General features: G+C 42.5%; 2 protein-coding genes across 2 annotated transcripts; both read left to right on the top strand.

Moving 5' to 3' along the window:
• Positions 1–227: 227 nt before the first annotated feature.
• On the top strand, positions 228–16,665 carry LOC306938389 (aldehyde dehydrogenase family 3 member A2-like). The gene is made up of 11 exons (XM_079522555.1): positions 228–342; positions 1,752–1,919; positions 3,626–3,857; positions 5,753–5,838; positions 5,949–6,157; positions 8,106–8,223; positions 9,819–9,960; positions 10,363–10,529; positions 11,096–11,195; positions 12,003–12,241; positions 15,219–16,665. Exons 2-11 carry the CDS (start codon positions 1,758–1,760, stop codon positions 15,237–15,239), a joined length of 1,476 nt encoding a protein of 491 aa, XP_079378681.1. The 5' UTR covers positions 228–342; positions 1,752–1,757; the 3' UTR covers positions 15,240–16,665.
• Positions 16,666–19,130: 2,465 nt separating this feature from the next.
• Positions 19,131–20,766, top strand: LOC306937955 (aldehyde dehydrogenase family 3 member A2-like; the record flags this gene model as incomplete). The annotated part of the gene is made up of 3 exons (XM_079521978.1): positions 19,131–19,286; positions 19,850–20,081; positions 20,666–20,766. 3 exons carry the CDS (start codon positions 19,131–19,133, stop codon positions 20,764–20,766), a joined length of 489 nt encoding a protein of 162 aa, XP_079378104.1.
• Positions 20,767–22,086: the final 1,320 nt, after the last annotated feature.

Consider the following 22,086-nt stretch of genomic DNA (forward strand, 5'->3'; position numbering starts at 1 on the left):
TCCAGTCCAGTTGGTGGCGGTTTACATCTGTGAAGTGGGACGCTCCTCCAACAACAAAGAAGACACACAAGTTTGTTTGCACGCTGTTAAATGCTTAATTTATAGTTTTAATGTGCAAATTAATCTTTTTTTCAATACTCTAGAGGGCACTCTTATTTTGAAGAGATCGTCCCCCGGAAGTCTTATATTTGCTAGCTTAGAATTGCTAGAAAAACAGTGCCCCTTAGGGCTGCCAGAAAAACAGTGCCAACGGTGGCACAGGGCGACACCACAGCTTGACCATTATTGCAACTTTGAGTTTGCACTCTTTTGAAATCGGCTGCAGGTGATCGACTGACTCAGGTACAACAAACTCTTTTTGCTGTTGTGTATGTAACAATAATATACTAACATACTGTACCAATATTTCCATATAGCGTATTGTATTGTTAGCAGCCATGCTAACAGTGACAACTTGTGACAGTAATGCATACATACATCTATCTATTACTTTTAAAGGCCCACTCTGGGGTTATTTTAAAGATAATTGGGATTATATTCACACACATTCTTAAAGATTTTGATTTGTAGGAAATAAGCTATTCAGAACATTAATTCATTCTTTACCTCAAACATGAAACAAATGGCTTACTCCAATGTTTACTAACATTACCAACAGACGGCTTCATTATTCAGCATGAAGTATACAGTTTAACAAGCATGTGTTTCTTATATTTATAGTGCTAGTCGTAATATAATTAATTAAGCTGAGTCGATAATAAAAGCATGTCTTCACTGCCAATGCTTTAGTCATGTATTTGTTTGTTTGTGGGACCACCCATCTGTTTAAGTTTATATCATTGATTAGCCCCATATGTGCCCTCTCCCTACGCTCATTCTGTAGCTCCGAGAGCTACAGAATGAGCGTAGGGAGAGGGCACATATGGGGCTAATCATTGATAGGCCTAAATCTCTTCTATTATATAGGTATAACTCTTCACTGTTAGTTATTTAAGGACATCCATGAACATGCTACAGCATGAAAATGCTGTTTACCCAACAGAATGCTATAGGCTACAGCTATCTTTGTGTTCCTGAAAGGCTGCAGGGCATGCATATCTTAAGCCACAGGGTACCTCACCTATACACTTTTCTACTGAAAGAATGTAAATGACTGTTTTCACCTAGATGTCACTAAATGGGCCACCATGTTCTATTAACAATCTAGTGGCCGTGGACCCCATCAGTTTAGCCTGTTGACCTGAGATTCCAAAATACCAAGCAAGTCTCAACTAATGAATGTATCAAATTGATTTTAAGATACTTTTATTTGTTATACACTATACTGATCTGACCTCTTGGATGTTTGTACTCCAGCTAGACCTTTGAGGTCTGCCGGCCAGCTGCTTTTGACTGTTCCCCCATCCAGTCTAACATTGGATGGGGGAAGAGGTGAGAGGTGCAGCACCCATTCTCTGCATGGAATAGCCTCCCTTTTTATATTAAAAGTGCTCAGTCCATTGAACTATTTAAGTCTCTTCTTAAGACTCATCTCTTTTCTATGGCCTTTGATCATTCCTGATTTTTTTTATTTTTTGTCATTTCGGCGTTTCATTTCTTGCTGTTATGTGGGTGCACATTCATACATCCATATTTTATATGCATAACTGTTTCTAGATTGTATTGTGTAAAAGCACTTTGGTCAATCTCGATTGTTTTAAATGTGCTATATAAATAAAGCTTGATTTGATTGAGAATCTCTCTCCTCTCAGTCCAAGATGTCTGGAGAGCAGCTGGTGGTTGAGCGTGCGAGGAAGGCCTTCCGGACAGGTAAGACTAAGCCTCTGGAGTTCAGACTGCACCAGCTGAGGAGCCTGCACCGCTTCATCGCAGAGAGGCGGAGAGACATCGCAGACGCTGTCAAAAAGGACTTGAATAAGGTGAGGTCTACATCACGAGACCCGGCGTGTAGGCCTGCGAGCAGGGCCTGCACCACGGCTGTTACCCGTAGAGAGAAAATAAGACCTCATCTCTCTTATTCTGAACATGAACACAGCTGCCATGCAATTTGTAGGCCTACAGCAGTGTTGTTTTTGGCAGCAGATTTTGATTTTAGTTTTAGTCATAGTCTCTTGAATAGTTTTCACATTTTAGTCACCTGGAATGTTTTAGTTTAGTCGACTAAATATCATAAGATTTTAGTCGACCAAATCTACCGTTGATTTAGTCGAACAAATTGTATTTTGGAGGGCCTTGATGCCGTCGTAATGACTGTTTTATTCACTTGCTGAAAGTAGCTGATCTACAAACCCACGTTGTGAGCTTGTAGATCGGCTATTTTCAGCATGCAACAAATTGTAAAATGACTTATACTGGATCTCTTGTCCACGAGTCCCTTCCTAACATTTTTGTCTAGTTTTTATTTGTTGACGAAATTGTCAGTATATTTAGTCTCAGTTTTAGTCATCATAGCTTTTGATTTGGTTTCCGTTTAGTTTTCGTCAGTGAAAAAAGGTAGTCGACGAACATTTTTCGTCTTAAGGTGGCCTTACACTAGCCGATAATCGGGCATTTTTTGACGCTCGGGGGGTGCCCGACTCAATCGATCTGCACCACTCAGTTCAAACGGGTGTGATTTTTTTTTAAACTTTGGTTGAACTTGCTGGAGTAAAACTGGTTTACTGGTTTGCTTTAGGCATAGTTTTACTGAGGTTAAGGTTATAGGTTTAGGCATTAGTTATGATGATAATCATAAGTTAACTCAATCATTTTTCACAGGTAATCTAGCTATTATACAATACCATGTAATAGGTGGCCATTAGCATGTTGGATCACAGCATTTGCAAAATACATTGAAAGACTGAGCATGAATGGAACAAACAACCACACACTACTGAAACATTTTCTTTACATGCTGTTATGTGTTAATTTGTGGAGCCAATGCAAAGACAGTTTCCTCATTTGAGCTATTTCAGCCCCCAAACCAGGAACACGTTTGTGTATGCGGCCGTTCATGCACATGCACATATACATTTCACACTGGCGCAGATGACCATAGTTGTTATTACATACAGGCTTTGTTCATGTTCTCTGCTTATTGGTTAGGTGAGCATGTACAGTACACAGTAGCTACACAAACGGTACATGATAAACGTCTATATGCAACCAATGAAAACAATTATTATTATTTTAATTGTGGCAAAAACTGGCAATTGTGATGTGAATATTAACTGGGACAAAGGCTATTAGTGTTTTAAAGATATTTGTTAGGACTGTCTTCCCCCACTGAAAGTGCCTATAGTCTTCCTGGTTGCCCACTCTTCTCTAGTGCCCACTCTTCTCACTGAAAGTGCCTATAGTCTTCCTGGTTGCCCACTCTTCTCTAGTGCCCACTCTTCTCTAGTGCCCACTCTTCTCTAGTGCCCACTCTTCTCAGCTGAAAGTGCCTATAGTCTTCCTGGTTGCCCACTCTTCTCTAGTGCCCACTCTTCTCAGCTGAAAGTGCCTATAGTCTTCCTGGTTGCCCACTCTTCTCTAGTGCCCACTCTTCTCAGCTGAAAGTGCCCACTCTTCCCTAGTGACCCACCTTATATACTGTATGCGGAATGATCATTGAAAGGCTCTTCTCACGCCTTCTTCTTTTCAGAGTGAACACGGGACCGAGCTGTTCGAGATTCTGGGCCTGGAGGCAGAGATCAACGTGGCCATAGGTAAACTGGCAGAGTGGGCCGCCCCTCGGCCTGTGGAGAAGAACCTCCTCACCATAGCGGACGAGGTATACGTCCAACCAGAGCCCCTGGGAGTGGTGCTCATTATCGGGGCGTGGAACTACCCCTGGGCCATCACCCTTCAACCGTTGGTCGGAGCGATTGCTGCTGGTAACTAAATATGCAAATTCAGTGTTAGATAGGAGATAAGAGCCACGTGCTTTGAGCAGTCACTAGTTCACTAGCCTCGGAAACCCAGGCGTTTTTTTATTTCCAGGGAGAAAAAAAAAGTCTGGGGCCGAGTCCACTTCAATTCGGCAGTGCAAACGTCGGTCTCTCTCTCTGCTGATTTCTGATTGTCTGCACCTTTGTTAAATTGACGCAGACACGCACACACGTATCCCCTCTCTCTCTGTCGCTCTAATTAATTAGTCTCATGTCCTGCAGCTGTGTCTAGTTTCTCCCGGCGGACCCTGCCGGGAGCTGCCTATGCCATAGAAAGCTGTTCACAGGCTCTGAAGAAATTATTATTTGGGCACAGTGGCTCGTGGTCGTGGTTAATTCTATTGCCTCACAGCTAGAAATTACAAGGTTTTAATTCCCACTCGAGGCTCACTGGGGCCTTTCTGTGCATCTTCTCCCCATGTTGACTGTGGGTTTCCTCACACCAAACGGCATTATGACTGTGGATTATTGCAGTAGCCTATATATAATGTACTCGTTTTTAAGTGTTCCAACACCTGGCTTTGTGTGTGCCCCCCCTGCAACGTCATGTGGCGGCCAAGTCTATGGACTTTATATGTTTGCTTTATGTATGCCCCACGTGACGTCATGTGGCAGTCAAGTCTATGGACCATTTATGATATAAAGCCGCCCCTCACTTCAAGTCTTTCTCGAAGCCAGGACATTGAAACTAAGTCTGTGTCCACAATAACAGAGATAATTGTAGATAGGGACAGGTATGACTAGATTAAAGTGCCCCTCGGGGTACAGGTCTCCACCAGGGCAGGTCAGGTTGTGGCCTCCTGGTGGCGCTATAATAGGCCAATGTGAAAAGGGTGCCATTTCTTCTTACGCCTTGGATGGCAATTGGATGATTTTTGTTCGTTTTTGTTTGTTCAAAAAATTGTTTAGCAAAAATCCACCTGTTGGTGGCGCTATAACAAGCCAATGTGAAAAGGGTGGGATATATTCCTCAGCCTAGTAGGAAAGTCTGTGAAAGATTTCACGTAAATTGCACGCTGCGTGCATGATTTGAGGCTTTTTGTTCAAAACGGGTCAATCCTGCAAACTTTGAAAGCCAATGTTGGCCAATTAGGATGGAATATGAAATATCGGACAGATCCATCTTGAACACATGACTATAGAGATAGTGTGTGTAACGATTTGCGGGATTTTTGGACAGAAAAGAGTAATATCAAAAAATTTGTTTTTCAAAAGTCTGCCTCCTGGTGGTAGCCTGGCTAATAAGCCAGACCAAATCAGCCGTTGGCAAAAAATAATTGCCTGCCGGCGGATTACGGTCTGGAGAGGCTCAATTGTACGCCCATTTCCTACACCAGAGAACTGGTGTGGCCAATCGGGACACGGTATGCAATATGGGCGGGCTTTGGTACATTGACGTTCAATGCTTGAGACCTTTGACTGACAGTAGCTCTGACCAATTGCGTCAAAGAGAAAATGTTTGAACCCGCACCCCGGGAAACAAGATCCATACACAGCATCTCCAGACTCAAATACCACACGACAGTGTGATTTGAGTCTGGCTTATTAGCCAGGCTATCCTGGTGGCACTATAACAGGCCGTTCTGGAACATTTGGGGCAGATAGAGGTTCATCGTTGGCATACATACATCTCTCCCCATGCCTTCGGCCTGGTGGAGACAATGAAAAGATACCAGGGTTCCTTTGAAGTGATTTATGAATGTTGATGGAGGAGGGAAAATGCATTGATTTGTGACGTGCATTCACCTCACTTAGACGATAAAGAACTGCCATAATAACCCACTGAGGTGATATCATATAGTTTCAGCTCACGTTCTGCTTTTCTCCTTTGAACCTTTAAGGAAACGCAGCTGTAATTAAACCTTCCGAGGTCAGTTCTCACTCTGCCAAGGTCATGGAGGAACTGCTCCCTCTCTATTTAGACAAGGTAAGGCTAGCTTGTGCACTCACTGAAGTGTAAGGAACAACTATGTTGTAAAATATGTGGTGCAGAACGAATGAAAGGTTGATGCCTATCCATCCATGTTCCCTCTGTAGGAGCTGTATCCCGTGGTGACAGGTGGCGTGACGGAGACCCAGGCTCTGTTGAAGCAGCGCTTTGACCACATCTTCTACACCGGAAACAGCACAGTGGGTAGACTTGTGATGGAGGCCGCCGCCCGCCACCTCACCCCTGTCACCCTGGAGCTGGGAGGAAAGAGTCCCTGCTACATCGACAAGAACTGTGACCTCAGAGTTGCCTGCCGGTAATCTGCCACTATATTAATAGATATACAGTACTGTTTAACATAGAGGAGTATGTATGTAATTGACCAGTAATAATAGTGAATATCAATATACGTGAGTATGGTGTTCTACCACTGATGATAGTGATATACTGTGTTTTTTTAACAAGTATGTATGATACTAGTAAGATACTGTACTCGGTGTACTGTTTAACATATACAGTATGTTTGTCAATATAACACTGATAATCAGTTTGTCAATCTACCACTGATAATCAGGGGTCATCATCACCATGCCATCTTGTGATGGACATTATCATAAAACATGTCATTATTTACCCACAGGCGTGCAAAATAAGTGGTCAATAATTTGACCAGAAATCCAAAGGATTTAGCCCTAAATGTATACCAATGGACCACTTATTATGTGCATATTCCACTGTGCTACGCATTTTAAAATGTTTTTTTCTTTTTTTTCTCTGAGCCACTTAGGCACAAAAATAAGAAATCCACCGTATACTAGCAGCCGGTGCCATTCCAAGACAGACATTACATGTGGCAATATAGCAATATGGTCCAAGTCTATTATTATTATTATTTTGTTTTTTTATCCCACGATTTTGTAACCCATTTTTCACCCCTGTGTCAATCTAATGTGATCCTGGCCTCTACACACCCTCCGCCAACCTAGTCCTCATATATGGGGGACATGGGGAGAGACATGGGGAGAGCAACGAACTCATGCTTCTTCTGAAGTTGCTCCTTTACACCTGACAGGGGGGAGTTTCCCTGGTTGGACGTAGCGCGTGGAAGGAACACGTTATTCCAACCAGTTCCTTTCCCCTCCATCAGGCGCCCCGGCTGGCCAGGGGGAGGCAGTTTAGAGACCAGGATTACTGCATTTTTTTTGTGAGGGTATACCTACCCAAGTCTATTCTGTGAGTGGGATGTCATTGTGTCTTATCAGTACAGACACGACAAGGACGACTTAGCTGCAAATGTGAGTGGGTGCATGCACAGTAAGTCATCATGTACAGTAGCTGAAGAGAGATTGCTGGCTTTTTATAGAACAGTGTTACTCAGGGACAGGATCGAGACTGCAGGCCACTGTACATTTCATTTGGCGCCGCTCACGCACACACACACACACACACACACACACACACACACACACACACACACACACACACACACACACACACACACACACACACACACACACACACACACACACACACACACACACACACACACACACACACACACAGGGAAAGAAAGTTCTGAACTGAGAATGCTGGTCGCACCAGAACACTTGAGGGGGAAAGGGCCCAGCACTTAAATAGTTGGTAAATTGATGCAAATAAAAAGCTTTTCTCTACAACTCCTTCAAGTAGCTCAGAATCCTAATTGTATTGATTGATTGATTAATCCAGGGGTTTTCAACAGGTGGTCTGTGGACCCTGGTGGTCTGTGACGGTATTGCATGTGGTCCCTGCACCATGCATTTAGTAATGTAGCAGAGTGAAGATTTAGCATTTTCTTCCACGGAACAGTGCACTAAACTTTTGTTGCACTGTTCCTTGGATGTGCGTGACAACAATACTTTGTCTAAGGTTACAACTTTCTAATGTTAAGAAATCCCACAGTTAGAATCTCAAGAAGGGAAAGTGTACCAGCTTGCCTGATTGAGTCATCATTATTAGGAAATTTGCCCATATAATCATGTCATCATGTGTTATATTTTGCACGTATTTGCCATTTTTACTATATTACTATACATACACTTTGTCTAAAAGGATTTACACCAAAAAGTCCTACTGGACTTGTTTCCGTTGAGGTCCCATGTATACTAGCAACTGCGTATTGATTAGCTTTGTCTCGAGCACTATGTATTTGTGTAATGTTACAGCAGTGCGGAGTGACTGAAGAATCTGTGTTTTAAGATAATTTCTTGTGTTCCCCTGTGTAGGCGGATCACATGGGGGAAGTTTGTCAACTGTGGTCAGACGTGCATCGCCCCCGACTACATCCTGTGTGAGCCCAGCCTCCAGAACCAAGTGGTGGATGAGATCAGGAAATGTATTCAGGTCAGTTTGAAACTATACGGTCGCATTCACACCTCTTAATTCTGTAGGCTCGATGCGAATGGGTGGCATCCTTCTTGCATATTTAATTTGCCGTGTTTTTGCCTTCACACTTCACACAAGTGGCATCCTTCTTGCATATTTAATTTGCTGTGTTTTTGCCTTCACACTGCGCTGTCATCCGCAGCAATCAGAAACGCAGCAGGGAACTTTATCAATGTGTTCAATTCATAAACTACACAGTGAAAAAATACATTGTACCCATACATTAAATAAACCGGGTAGTTTAATTAGGAGTAGCCTACTGCTTTTGGCAGCAAAATTTGATTTTAGTTTTAGACATAGTCTTTTGAATAGTTTTCATTTAGTTTCAATCACATTTTAGTCACATGGAATGTTTTAGTGTTAGTCTAGTTTTAGTCGACAAAATGTCATGCGATTTTAGTCGACTAAATCTACAGTCGATTTAGTCGACTAAAATGTATTTTGGTGGGCCTTGATGTCGTCGTCATGGCTGATTTTACACTTGCTGAAAATAGCCGATCTACAAGCTCACAACACGGCTATTTTCAGCATGCAACCAAGTGTAAAATGACTTATAGTGGATCTCTTGTCCACTAGTTCCTTCCTAACATTTTAGTTTTTGTCATAATAGCTTAGTTTTCATTTAGTTTCCATTCAGTTTTCGTCAGTGAAAAAAGGTAGTCTACGAACATTTTTCGTCTTAGTTTTAGTCAACAAGAACAACACTGGTCTACAGCTACACAAACACACATACCACTTTTATCTGGTCCAGGTCTGTACTACTACGAGTGCAAACACTTTACGCAACCTGCAACATTGTGCAAATGTGCGATGGAACCTAATCGGCTCGCCTCCGTTCTCTTGCTATATCCTGTAGCCCAGTGGTTCCCAAACTGTGGTGCGTGCACCCCTTGTGGTGCGCGAGCGCCTTCTAGGGGGTGCGCAACATGAAATGCAGTGTATAGGCTACAGTGTAGCCTATACACTGCATTGTTTGTGTGTAACCTTCATCATTTAAGCCTATGATGGTCTGGCCATATTGAAATAAGGGCTTCTATCTCTTCATTAGACCACGTGTGTCCACGGGACATCTTCCGCACTCTGCTGCGTTTTGAAGCGAAGTGAAACCCCTGTTTTTTTGGCGGAGTAGAATGTGGTTCTTTGGTGTGCATTAGGATTCGATTGAGCCTTCACACCTGCCAAACGAAGCGCACTTTCCGACAATGCAGCAGTCAGGCGCGGAGATATAGTAGAGGCAGCCGATGCAGCTGCCTCAGGGCCCGCAGGGGGGGAGGGCCCGCACGGCCGTGCCTGGTAGTAAACTGTATACTCTCTCTACGTACAATGAACATCTTGTCAGGCAGAACAATGTTTCACTGCATCGCTTATCGTTGATATTGTGTGTGTCTTCGACTTCTGATGCATGTAGTCATCACTTCCTGCGCCTAAATTACAGCTAGATTGAATTGGTTGCGCTCGACCAAGTATGCCTCTAGTAACAACACAGTTTAAGTCTATTGACTTGAGGAAGGGTTTGTCTTGTATTTACGTTCAACATTTTATTTGTATGGCAGGAATTTTACACAGAAAACCCGAAGACGTTCGAGGACTACGGACGCATCATCAACCAGCGCCACTTCAAGAGGGTCATGGCGCTCATGGAAGGGAGCACTGTTGCAATTGGAGGAGACAGCGACGAATCCGAATGCTATATAGGTGTGTGGCACGTGCATGATTGTCACCTAGGCTACTAGCTAGGGCGTCTTTCTTTATCCCCATAGTATAAAGATCAATGTCACTGGGTTCATATTAACCTGACTCCGCCAGATGGGGCAGCAGAGCTATGTATGCCTTGATCCCGCCTCTAGCTGCCGCTGATTGGCCAGGTCGTTTTTTGGCCGGAGCATCAAGTCTGCCTGAGAGTTCCCAGATGGGAGCAGGAGGGGGGAACCCAGTGTACTCTCTGCTGCCCCATCTGGCGGAGTCAGGTTAGGTTCATATAGGACTGACCTAACCTCTTTAAATAACATGATAGCAACACACTTTATTATGTGAAATATTTATCATCTGTGCTGCATTTGAGTTATGCCTTCTTCTTCTTCTTCTTCTTGTGTGCAGCTCCCACAGTGTTGAGGGATGTGACCACTGAGTCCAAGGTGATGCAGGAGGAGATCTTTGGACCAGTGTTGCCCATCCTCACAGTGAGTGGTGTTGACGAGGCCATCCAGTTAATCAACGACAGAGAGAAACCTCTCGCGATCTACGTCTTCTCCCCAGACAACAAGGTAAACACACACACACCACCAGTTCCCTTATTAACATAATGATTGCATCCAGGTGGTACGGAGATATACAACACATCCCTCACTACCGCAGAAGCCAGGGTGGCCAAGGGTGCCACCTGCTTGTCCAGGCGCTCCAACAAACACATTTGGCAGGATTCACAGGTGAATCAAGACAGGGACTGGGTCTTTCTCCTTGCACTACTGATTCATGCTACTTGTCGGAGCGCCCTTTCAGCAGGGAAAGGGAACTAGGCAGTCTCTTATTATACTACTCTGTCCTTGCTGTCAGGTAAAGGTAAAACGCCGGGACAACGCTCCACACACGTCCCAAACTCTTCTCCCTTCTGGCTCCAAAACTATGGAATGCACTTCCCATTACAATCAGAACTGCAGACTCACTCCCAATCTTCCGCCGTAGTTGGTATCGACCGTGACCACAATACACATCAGGCATTGGCATTCTAAATAAGAAAACCATCAGTAAAATACAAAGTGATGTTCGAAATGACAGTAGTTCAACGTTGTACTGTTCCTTTCCCGCTGTATGCTACTTCCTCCATCGACAGCTGATCAGAAGAGTGATAGCCGAGACATCGAGTGGAGCCCTAGTGGCCAATGACTGCCTGGTCCACTTTACCGTCAGTGCTCTGCCCTTTGGAGGAGTGGGTGAGTAATATACAGAATCAGCGTCATGTTTAGCCCATTGATTGTGACTCACAGTATACTATATACACAGTATGCTTGACATAACTGCTGACCATTTTGAGAGAGAGAGAGAGAGAGAGAGAGAGAGAGAGAGAGAGAGAGAGAGAGAGAGAGAGAGAGAGAGAGAGAGAGAGAGAGAGAGAGAGAGAGAGAGAGAGAGAGAGAGAGAGAGAGAGAGAGAGAGAGAGAGAGAGAGAGAGAGAGAGAGAGAGAGAGAGAGAGAGAGAGAGAGAGAGAGAGAGAGAGAGAGAGAGAGAGAGAGAGAGAGAGAGAGAGAGAGAGAGAGAGAGAGAGAGAGAGAGAGAGAGAGAGAGAGAGAGAGAGAGAGAGAGAGAGAGAGAGAGAGAGGAGAGAGAGAGAGAGAGAGAGAGAGAGAGAGAGAGAGAGAGAGAGAGATCTAACTGTCATGTCTGCCATATATTGTTTCAGACATGTTGAAATTCAATTGCATGGATTAATGTTTAATTTAAGCCATATACGCACGTCATTTACAACTCAAAATTGAACACCACCCTGGTAATGATATCTCTTTGTTATCACATATTTTAGTATAACATTCTTTTGAGTGGTGCCTATAACCAGTCCAACAACCTGGAACAACATACTTTCAGATGTGGCCAATTACATATAATCTTGGGGGTCCTTGGCATGAAAATGTTTGAGAACGAAACATAGTGGTTTTCAGAAAACTGTCAGGATTTTATAAGACATTTGTAGAATCGTTCCCAGGTCAAAATGGGTTAAACAACGTAATCCTTGTCCCCGCAGGTAACAGTGGCATGGGCCGCTACCATGGTCAGCACAGCTTTGACCAGCTCAGCCACCTACGCAGCTGTCTGATCAAGAAGCTCAACATGGAGGGGGTGAACGCCATGCGTTACCCTCCGCACACCGCCAAGAAGATGGGCTGGGCGCGCTTCTTCCTGCTCCAACAGGTCAACCCTGGCAGGCTGGGACGCATGGCCACGATGGCCATGATAACAGCCTTGGCTGCTTTTGTGGTTCAGGTACTGTAGAATAATAACTGCTGGTCTGGTTGATCAGTCTGTTTCTTTTTGTTCTGCACAGAATACCATCACTTCTTACAGTATAGTATGTCTAAGACAAGTCACGCCTACACATCATGGCCGTTAATGCTGGACTACATATGAACACCAGTGTTGTTTTTGGCAGCAAATTTCTATTTTAGTTTTAGTCATAGTCTTTGGAATGAAACTTCATTTAGTTGTAGTCATATTTTAGTCACGTCATAATGGCTCATTTCACACTTGTTGAAAATAGCCGATCTACAAGCTCACAACGCGTCGTAGCGCAACGCTTTGTGTGCTTGTAGATCTGCTATTTTCAGCATGCAACCAAGTGTAAAATGACTTATACTGGATCTCTTGTCCACTAGTCCCTTATTTGTAGTCTAGTTTCTATCCGTTGACGAAATTGTCAATACATTTAGTCTTAGTTTTAGTGATAATAGCTTTGTTTTCATTTAGTTTCCATTTAGTTTTCGTCAGTGAAAGAAGGTAGTCGACGAACATTTTTCGTCTTAGTTTTAGTCGACAAAAACAACACTGATGGACACATATTTTTCATTTTGCAGTTATAAAACAAGCTTTAAATCTATGTAACAATTACAACAGCACAGATCACCTCTGGCTAATACAGCACAGTGTAGAGTAGACTACACTATAATGATGGCAGTCTGACACCTGACACATTAAAGGGTTACTTCAGATTTATGGACTTAAAGCTGTAGGAAATACTTACCATTAAAACCCTTGGGGTGCCACCCCCAATTGCAGCCCTTTTGTGACATATATTCATATTTTTAATTCATCATTTTAATGCCAAAAGAAAAATCCGCGATTTACACACTATGGGCTGTATTTTGCGTGTCTTAAGTACCAGGTCTTATTACTTAACTTAAGACCTGGAGGCGTGATCAATGCCATTTGGCTATTCTGAGTGGCCAAAGAGCATTGACCACGCCTCCAGGTCTTAAGTTAAGTAATAAGACCTGGTACTTAAGACACGCAAAATACAGCCCTATATCTCATTTTGACGGGGCAAGACTATAGTATTGGGACAATCAGACCTGATGGTGGCGGTAACGTCACCATTGTGCCGATTCTGACCAAAAGGAGCGAGTGAACGATGACCACATCCGGTTAGGATCAAAATATCCGGTAGTAGCTTTGCTAGTGTGCCACAATGAAAGATGTCCGGAATGCTAAGCTATCATCGTCTTTTTCATAACTAAGTCAAATTAAGCTCTAATCAAGCCCAAAACATCGCATTTTACGCAGCGATGCATGCGCAATCATGCGTGTGCGTGATCGACCATGTACGCGCGGATTTCGGCCGGTTTTAGGAACATTACATCGGCCGTTAGCCAAAAAATGCTAAATTTTGCTACATTAAGGTCCCGATTAGGCTCCCGATTGACAGCCCGTCAATTCCGTCAACGGGATATCTGGATTTATTGATTAAATCCGTCAATTCCGTCAACGGGGCTCTAAGGGTTTAATATAGTGGTTGCAAAGGTATTAATTGATTGCCTGAATCCCGTGGTGGGAGTTCTGGTCTGGTTTCGGTGAATATTATAGTTCCGGTCATTTGGTGGGGGGGCACTGGTGGCCACTCATTAAAAATAAATGAATCCACAAAACTATCGTCATTTGTATTGTTGACATATTTCTGACATATGGTGCAACCTTTGTTCAACTTTGACCCCTCTGTCACCCCGCTGTCAGGCAAGTATTTACGACAGTCCACAAATCTGAACTAACCCGCCTTTAAGCATAAATCCATCACTGATCCTAAGATGAGATACAGTATTGTATGGAATGGCCACGGTAACAGCTTGCCGCTCCACCACATTTATTGTGCAAAACACAAATATTTATATATAAGTTTCAACCACATTTGATCTTCGTCAGGTGAGATCATGAGATAAGAAGCGTATTATCCCCAAAGGGTGAATTGGGTTATTAATCAGTCAGTATAGGAAATATTCATGGAAAGTAAAGGAAATATGAATCTGAAATGTCTTCGAATGGAAAAGACTAAAATGTCATATCTTAAATCTCAGTTACCGGTATGTATAGCATGTACATGGCATAAAGAAAGGAGGATAAAAAAAAAATAAGAAGATTGAGACGATTAATTGTTCCCCCGTAATTATTTTTTGATCAAAGTTTCTTTATTAATTTTTCAAGTCACATAAATATGAAAAATAGCATACAAATTATTTTTAAACTTTCTTTTTACCCCTCCCTCCCCCCAGAGTTCCCGCTCTGAAAGAGCCACAACCCCGGTATCTTGTACCATTAACAATGAAATAAAAGGCACATACAAACATACAAAAATAGAATAAATTAATCAAATATTAGACACAATATGCAAACAAATAATAATAACAATAACAAAATTAAAATATAAAAATAAAATAAAAACAATTACAGTAGGGTCAGTGTGTTCCCCCGTAATTCTGATCATACATGTAGATTTGACCTGATTACATATTGCTTGAAGGGAATACCAGTCCAGTAGGCCTACTCATTTCACAGCAGGATATTTCTAAAACGCATGACTTGCGTTTTAGACCTTTTTAAATCCTGAGAATGACATTTTCCCCCCATGACAGCCAGATGTGAGTGTGCAGCCCTATACTACTCCCACAGCACCACAGACGTTAACACAAGAATGGCCTTGTCTCTACCAGACAATGTGTGGTGTTGTCCAGGGAAATTCAACCACACAATGCTTATGATCTTCCTAGCCCCCCCCCTCTCTCCACCCGGTTCAATTACCCAGCATGCTTCACTCCCCTCAGCTAAATGACCCTTTTGTTTTGGTCAACTATTTACCTTTGTTGACATCTACATGTTGCTTGTGGGAGCAGCAGAGTTGACATTACCCCTGTGTAACCAGTGATTATGGTTAGCTTTAAGATGTGTCAGTATCGTGTGTCTTGTGTTTTCTTAACAGAGGTTCTTTCGGAGGCACTGAAGAGGACTGCTGCATGGCCGGTATACCCATGGTGGAAACATCTCTCATCTTTCGACACGTCCCGTGTTGGCTTTTAGTCATTTCATCTTTAATGTAGCAACCTGTTTTATTATCATGATACTGGTTTGTTAACCCATTTTGAGCGGGAACCCCTTTTGGTTATATTATTATTGTCTCCACCAGGCCGAAGGCATGGGGAGAGAGTATGTTTGTCTCCACCAGGCCGAAGGCATGGGGAGAGAGTATGTTTTGCACTCCGTCCGTGTGTCCGTCCTTCCTTCCGTCCGTCTGTGTACAGCTAATCTCCGGCACCGTTAACCCGGCCGATGCCAAACTTTGCACACACTCCCTGGATGCCAACGATGAACCTCTGCCCCACATTTTCCAGAACGGCCAGTTATAGCGCCACCATGAGGCAGCTTTTCACATTTTTTACCTACAACTGCACCGATCTGCGTGAAACGTTGCATGCACACTCCCTAGAGGCCAAGGACAAACCTTTGACCTGCATTTTCCGCATCTGCCTTTTATAGCGCCACCAGGAGGCCGACTTTTGTAAAACACATTTTTTGATATTACTCCTCCAGATTCTGTCCAAAAATCTCACAAATCGTTACACAGTATCTCTATGGTCATGTGCTCAAGTCGGATCTGGCCGATATTTTATATTCCATAATTCCTAATTGGCTATAATTGGCTTTCACAGTTTGCAAGATTGCCCCGTTTTGAACAATAGCCTCAAATCATGAACTCAGCATGCAATTTACGTGAAATCTTTCACACTTTTTCTTACTAGGCTGAGGAATATATCCCACCATTTTCACATTGGCCTGTTATAGCGCCACCAACAGGTTGATTTTTGCAAAACACATTTTTGGAACAAAATGCCTCAAATCATCCAATTGCCATCAAAGGCGTATGAAGAAATGGCAATCGGTACACATGATCTCTGTAGTCATGTGATCAAGACGAGTCTGTAGGATTTCTCAGATTGTACACTGATTGGCTAAGATTGCCTTCCAAAGTTTTCAGGAGTGGTTTTCCAGTTTTCTTTTCTATGAAATGTTTTATCTGTGTGAAGTTTATTGATATGAGGTTGACCTTGTAAATAAATATGATGTTCTCAGGGTACCAGAGGTCTCAAAATGTCATCTGTTACTCTAGTATAATGCAACACTAATTATACTTAAATATACTTTGCGTTGTGTATTTCCAAGGTGCAATATGTATTTTCATATATATATATTTAACCTATTTTTGTATTTTTGAAACATACAGTAGGCTATGTGAAATATATTATTTTTAAATTTCCAACTGTTTATAAAGTGACACCACTGTAATGGTTTGCATTGACAAACCATGATGAATTGTTCATTCATTAATATTATTTAAATATGATTTAAAAAATAAAATTAAAAAAATAAAACCTAAATGAACTAATAAACTATTTGTGCACTTGTTTGATTCTGTGTGTAAAGCCTTAGGCCTACTACTGTAAAGGCCACTTTTTATGGTTGTATTAGCTAGAATTATGATTGCCATAATGCCCTTGGTGACTTAGGGCCTATCTCGTCTGTCTGACTCTGGACTGGACCATGACACCTTTTTGATTGATTGATTGAATAATTTATTAACAGTTTGCAGAATTACAGTACATTTCAAGCACAAACTCAATACAAAGGCTGTTAACTGTGAGTGGACGACCCAATTAAGCATTACACTTGTTTCCAATAGGGTCCACCATGTTCAAATCATCAAAACATTTAGAGACGTACAAATAGACACTTCTATAGACAGAACAGGAATTCATCATAAAGGAGGTAAAAAGGGAAAAGAAACATATACAGTGAGGGGGAAAAAAGGGGTGGGCGGTGGGGGGGATTACATTTGATTTAATAAAGATAATTTCCGGGAGGAGGGTAGCTTTCGGTAGATTTATCTAAAGATTAATTTGAGTTCCCAGAAGTTACCTAAAGATTAGCTTATATGGCCTACTGTAAAAAGGAAGATAAGTGGGCTCAGGCCAGGGGCTGTTCTCCATTGAAAAGCATAGTTTTGAATAAATTAATGAGTTAGTTCGCATGCCTATTAATTTGTATCTGTGTTGCCAATCATGAAATGACTGAAGTGACTTCCATGGTAATTATACCGGCGGTAAACTGATACCAACGGCATGTGCAACGGATAACAAAACGCTGTTTGTCCGCTGCTCGCCCACAGTCCACGTCAGTCAGTCGGTCGGTCAGTGAGCCAGTTACAGGGACGCAGTGGGCGCTGGACTGACGCAACTCAGCGCCTGTTGTGATATCTGAGCCGCTCTTCAATCAATGGCCAGGGATCATTTATTTCACACACACACACACACACTGTTTCGAATGTGGCTTTGTGACAGCAGGAATATCTATAACCTTTTATACTCTTAATACAGACTTCGGTAAGTTGAGTTTTTCTTAAATTATATATGTTAAATGCCCGTTTCGTTTCTTTACCGAGAAATATTAGCAAATATTATTAGCGAATTTGAGTATTTCTTTGACAATAAAGTAGACCTTTCTAATTAAAACTAGGCTATTGGTAGAACTGTTCGAGGTGAAATAAGGCCTGCTGTGTTATTGACCTGCAAGACCTTAATTAGCGCGGCTGTCAGTCTATCAACTTTGATGACTCAATGATCAATAACAACTGTAGGCTATTTTCAGCTTATTATGTTATTGTTGTACATGTCAAATAAAAAGGAGTGATTACAGAAGGTATACAGTAGCCTACAGACTATAGTTATATATAGGCTACTCCAAAATACATACAAACCTGTGGTTTTTGTGAAACAATGATGACAGTCAAAGGTCACAGTCTTTGGATGTAATAAACTAAAGTTTGTTTGTAATGGAGACAACTTAGAGATCGTCCATAGTTTTACATTTGGAGTTATTAATATGAACTATATAATGTTTCCTTTTAGATTGCTCTTGAAGATTGTATTTGCAGGCCTTATTGTATAGGAATCTGTGCTCCATACCATCATGTGAACATGGTTGAGTTGGGTTCCCAAAGTGGGGTCCGGGGACCCCTGGGGGTACCTAGCTCAATTAGAGATAGTTGGGAACCAAATGGACCACTCAGAGAGTGTACAAATGGAACCAAATGGACCCTAATGGGTACATTTGGTTCCATTTGTACAATCTCAGAGTTAAATTAACAGTGGTTTTTCAATATAAATTGGGGTGCCAGAGATATAAATGGCATTACATTTGGGGTCCATAGCATATAATGCGTGTGAAACTGGGGGTCCTTGACATTAATGTTTCGGAATCACTACTAGAGCTGTAAAAATCCTCCCTTATCGGGGTCACTGGCATATGTTTTCAAATGGGGGGTCCGTGGCCTAATAAATGTTGATTTGGGGGTCCTTGACACGAAAAAGTTTGGGAACCACTGAGTTAAATGATGATGAGACAAAATCATGTAAAATAGAGGTGCGTTCCTGAATGTTACATTTCTTTCAAGCAAATTCGTATAGGCTATCATGTTTTCTTATTACAACCTTTACAGAAGAAGAACAACTTGAATCCAAACTAACAAACTTGTGCCCACTGTACTGTGGGCAAAAGTTGTAATACTTCTATAAATAATGGACGGGAACCCGTTTTGGTGTTTTAACTAAGCATTATGTTATACTTTAGCTATTGAAAAATAGCAGATCTACAAGTCTGCTATTTTTGAAAATTCGTGAAAATGTGGCACAAATCTTTGAATATATATTCTTTCAGAAGACTTTATTTATTTCGACGTCAGGCCTAGGTTAAATGCAAATTATGGTGTAAAATCCACTCCGATGATTTCTCCCCCCATCTAGTGTTGGCTGTGGCTGTGCTATAGACAGAGGCTCACAACATGGACAGACAGGCTGTTAATCGGGCGAGGGAAGCCTTCCTGACTGGCAGGACAAGACCTCTGGAGTTCCGGCTGCAGCAGCTGCAAGGCCTGCAGAAGATGCTTAAAGACAGACAGGCTGAGATCGTCACAGCGCTCAAGCAAGACCTGAACAGGGTGAGTTGTATATATTGCCACCTGCATGTATAGGATACAGCATTTGTTATGGGGAGACACGTGTTAAGTTTGTAGAGAAAAGGCCTTGTGCACACCTACAAGGACAGGTGCGTAGGAGCCTCGGGTCTCCTCCGATACCCGGGCCGTCAAGCCACCATCTTCTTTCCACCTGACAGTGACAGGTCTCACTATAGGGGACATAACGCATGTGGAGGTATACACGCTACCCCCCCACCTCCTCCCCCCCTGAACAGGCGCCCTGACCGTTTGTGGGGATCGGTATGAACATGTTGATAAAGCAATATGCTTCATGTATGCCTCAGATATTAGATAAAAGTCAGGTAAAGTCATGTACGTATAACGTAACATATACACTCAGCAGTGAATGAATTGCATGAATTGGCTTCACAATTATAGGAGCAAACGACTAGAACCCACAACTGAATGTCAGCCCATTGAGTTTGGTCGGACATGAAGTAAAATACTGTCATCAGTGCAGTGTTTTAACTCCATTCCTGAAGCATTTTCACACCAGTGTCACCAGGTTGCATTTCCACCCTCAGAGCCAGTATGACACACCGCTCTTGGAGTTAAACGGCCTGGAGGCAGAGGTCGAGCTGGCCATATCTAAACTGGCGCAGTGGGCCGCCCCTCGGCCCGTGGAGAAGAACCTCCTCACCATAAAAGACGAGATATACATCCAGCCGGAGCCCCTGGGGATGGTGCTCATCATCGGGGCATGGAACTACCCCTGGGCTCTGACGCTGGCACCTCTCATTGGAGCCATCGCTGCTGGTATAACCATGGCTTTTCTCTATGTTTTCCATTGATTGAATACTTTATTAGTCAAATTTGTAATCAGCATCGAGGTATAGTCAGACATTAAGGATAACACAAAACAGTCGCGGGGACTTGTTTCCATTGTGGTCCTGTGTATTCAATTCATTAAAAAGAGAAAAAAGTGCCTATATATATACCCTCCCTCCACCCTTCCATATACTTAGTCATCACTAATAAATAATCAGTCGATACGTTTGAATGAACGGAAAAGCATTGACAGTTCCAATAAAAATGTACAGTACTGCTTGTTTAACCACACTAGATTAATTAACAATGGAGAACTGACTATTGTTCTGCGACGCTATGGCCTCCAGAATATGGTGAAAGCCGTCGCCTAGATTGAACCCATGCTCTGAGCTGGCAGCAGCAATACCCAGTCCAGTTAAGCCAGAGACCTCCATATTATTGTCCTATCATCACTTGTGATGTCATCCCATTCATAGGTCCTCATTCTGTGTGTGTGTGTGTGTGTGTGCGTGCGTGCGTGCGTGCGTGCGTGCGTGCGTGCGTGCGTGCGTGCGTGCGTGCGTTGTGTGCAGGCAACGCAGCTGTGGTGAAGCCGTCCGAGCTGAGTGAGTGCTCGTCACTCCTCCTCAAAGGGTTGCTGCCTCGCTATGTGGACCAGGTCGGTAGCCACTAGCCAGCACGCACTGCCATTGTTGTGAGAGTAGCGTTATTGTGGAATGTGAGCGCAAACTAAGTAGGACTATTGTTTTGCCCTCACTGTTCTCCACAGTCTACTTGAATCACTACACCAACACACTTCTTCACACAGCATACTTTAATAACTACACCAACACACTTCTTCACAGCATACTTGGCATGGTTTTTAAGTTAACACAGACCCATGAGGCCGGTTCTACAAATGTCTTCTAAATCCAAACAGTTTTCTGAGAAACGTGTGTTTCTATGTCAGTGGTGCTCAAACCTTTTCATTTCAAGGACCCACAATTATGTATATTAGTTGGCCGCTTACCCCATCTCAAAATATTTCTCCTGTTAAAAGGTGGCACAAAAAAAATCCAAAAACGTTCAATTTCTCCTGTCTGTACCACCACAATGAGTATGCTTTGACCAGTGTGTGTGTGTGTGTGTGTGTGTGTGTGTGTACAATGTTTGCACTTTATGTTTGCAGTGATGTTTTGCACTATAGGTACTTACTGCATGTTGTACCATATTATACATTTGAGTGACGTTTGCATTGAGGTACATTGCACGTCTTACCTTTTTATACATTTGAGTAATGTATGCACTTATAGGTACGTTGCACTTATAGTACCATTTTGTACTTTTGAGTGATGTTTGCACTGATTGACGTTTGTAGTTTTTGCATGTTTTGCATGTGTTTGAATAATGTTTGCTGTATTAACACAGATGCACACACATACAGTAAATTGATCAAATCTGTGACTACTAAACTATTAAAGTAGCTTCTCAGTCCACCTTAAGACAAATTATGATGTTTAAAAACAAATATTGTAGGGATTTGGAAACTTTTAAGTGAGCGTTTTATTTCTGATTGTGATGATCATTATTTTGCAGAGTGAATTTTTCTTCTTCTGTGTAACAGTGAATGAGAAACACCGTAAGCAAACTGTATGCCTTTTTCTTTCCATTGAAATTGATTGATTGAATGATTAATTAAAAGGTATTTTTTTGTAACTTTCAAAGCCTTGTCTGTATTCTTTTATAACTTTAATGCTATGGAGAGGGCCACTATATTTCCACATTCACTCCATATTTTTGACCTTACACCTCACTGTATGGCGTGCCAATTATTCTGAGCAGCAGTAGAAGGTCTGCTGCTCAGAATTTTACACCTCTCCCGCTTAGCGGAGAGTGGGGTGTGGTAGAGGACATCTCCCTGAACGCGTGCGTATGTCACAACAGTTGCCTCGTGGAGCCGTCTTTTGTCCAGTGTCCACTCTGGGTCTGGAAACGGCACAATTTTTACATTTGA

The sequence above is a fragment of the Electrona antarctica genome (assembly GCF_951216825.1).
Source record: "Electrona antarctica genome assembly, chromosome: 15".
Taxonomy (NCBI): Eukaryota; Metazoa; Chordata; class Actinopteri; order Myctophiformes; family Myctophidae; genus Electrona; species Electrona antarctica.

Coding starts and splice junctions, on each gene's coding strand:
- LOC306938389 (XM_079522555.1), top strand. CDS start 1,758: ATGTCTGGAGAGCAGCTGGTGGTTGAGCGTGCGAGGAAGGCCTTCCGG. Junction 10,530..11,095: donor TCTTCTCCCCAGACAACAAG/GTAAACACACAC, acceptor CTCCATCGACAG/CTGATCAGAAGAGTGATAGC. Junction 11,196..12,002: donor TCTGCCCTTTGGAGGAGTGG/GTGAGTAATATA, acceptor TTGTCCCCGCAG/GTAACAGTGGCATGGGCCGC.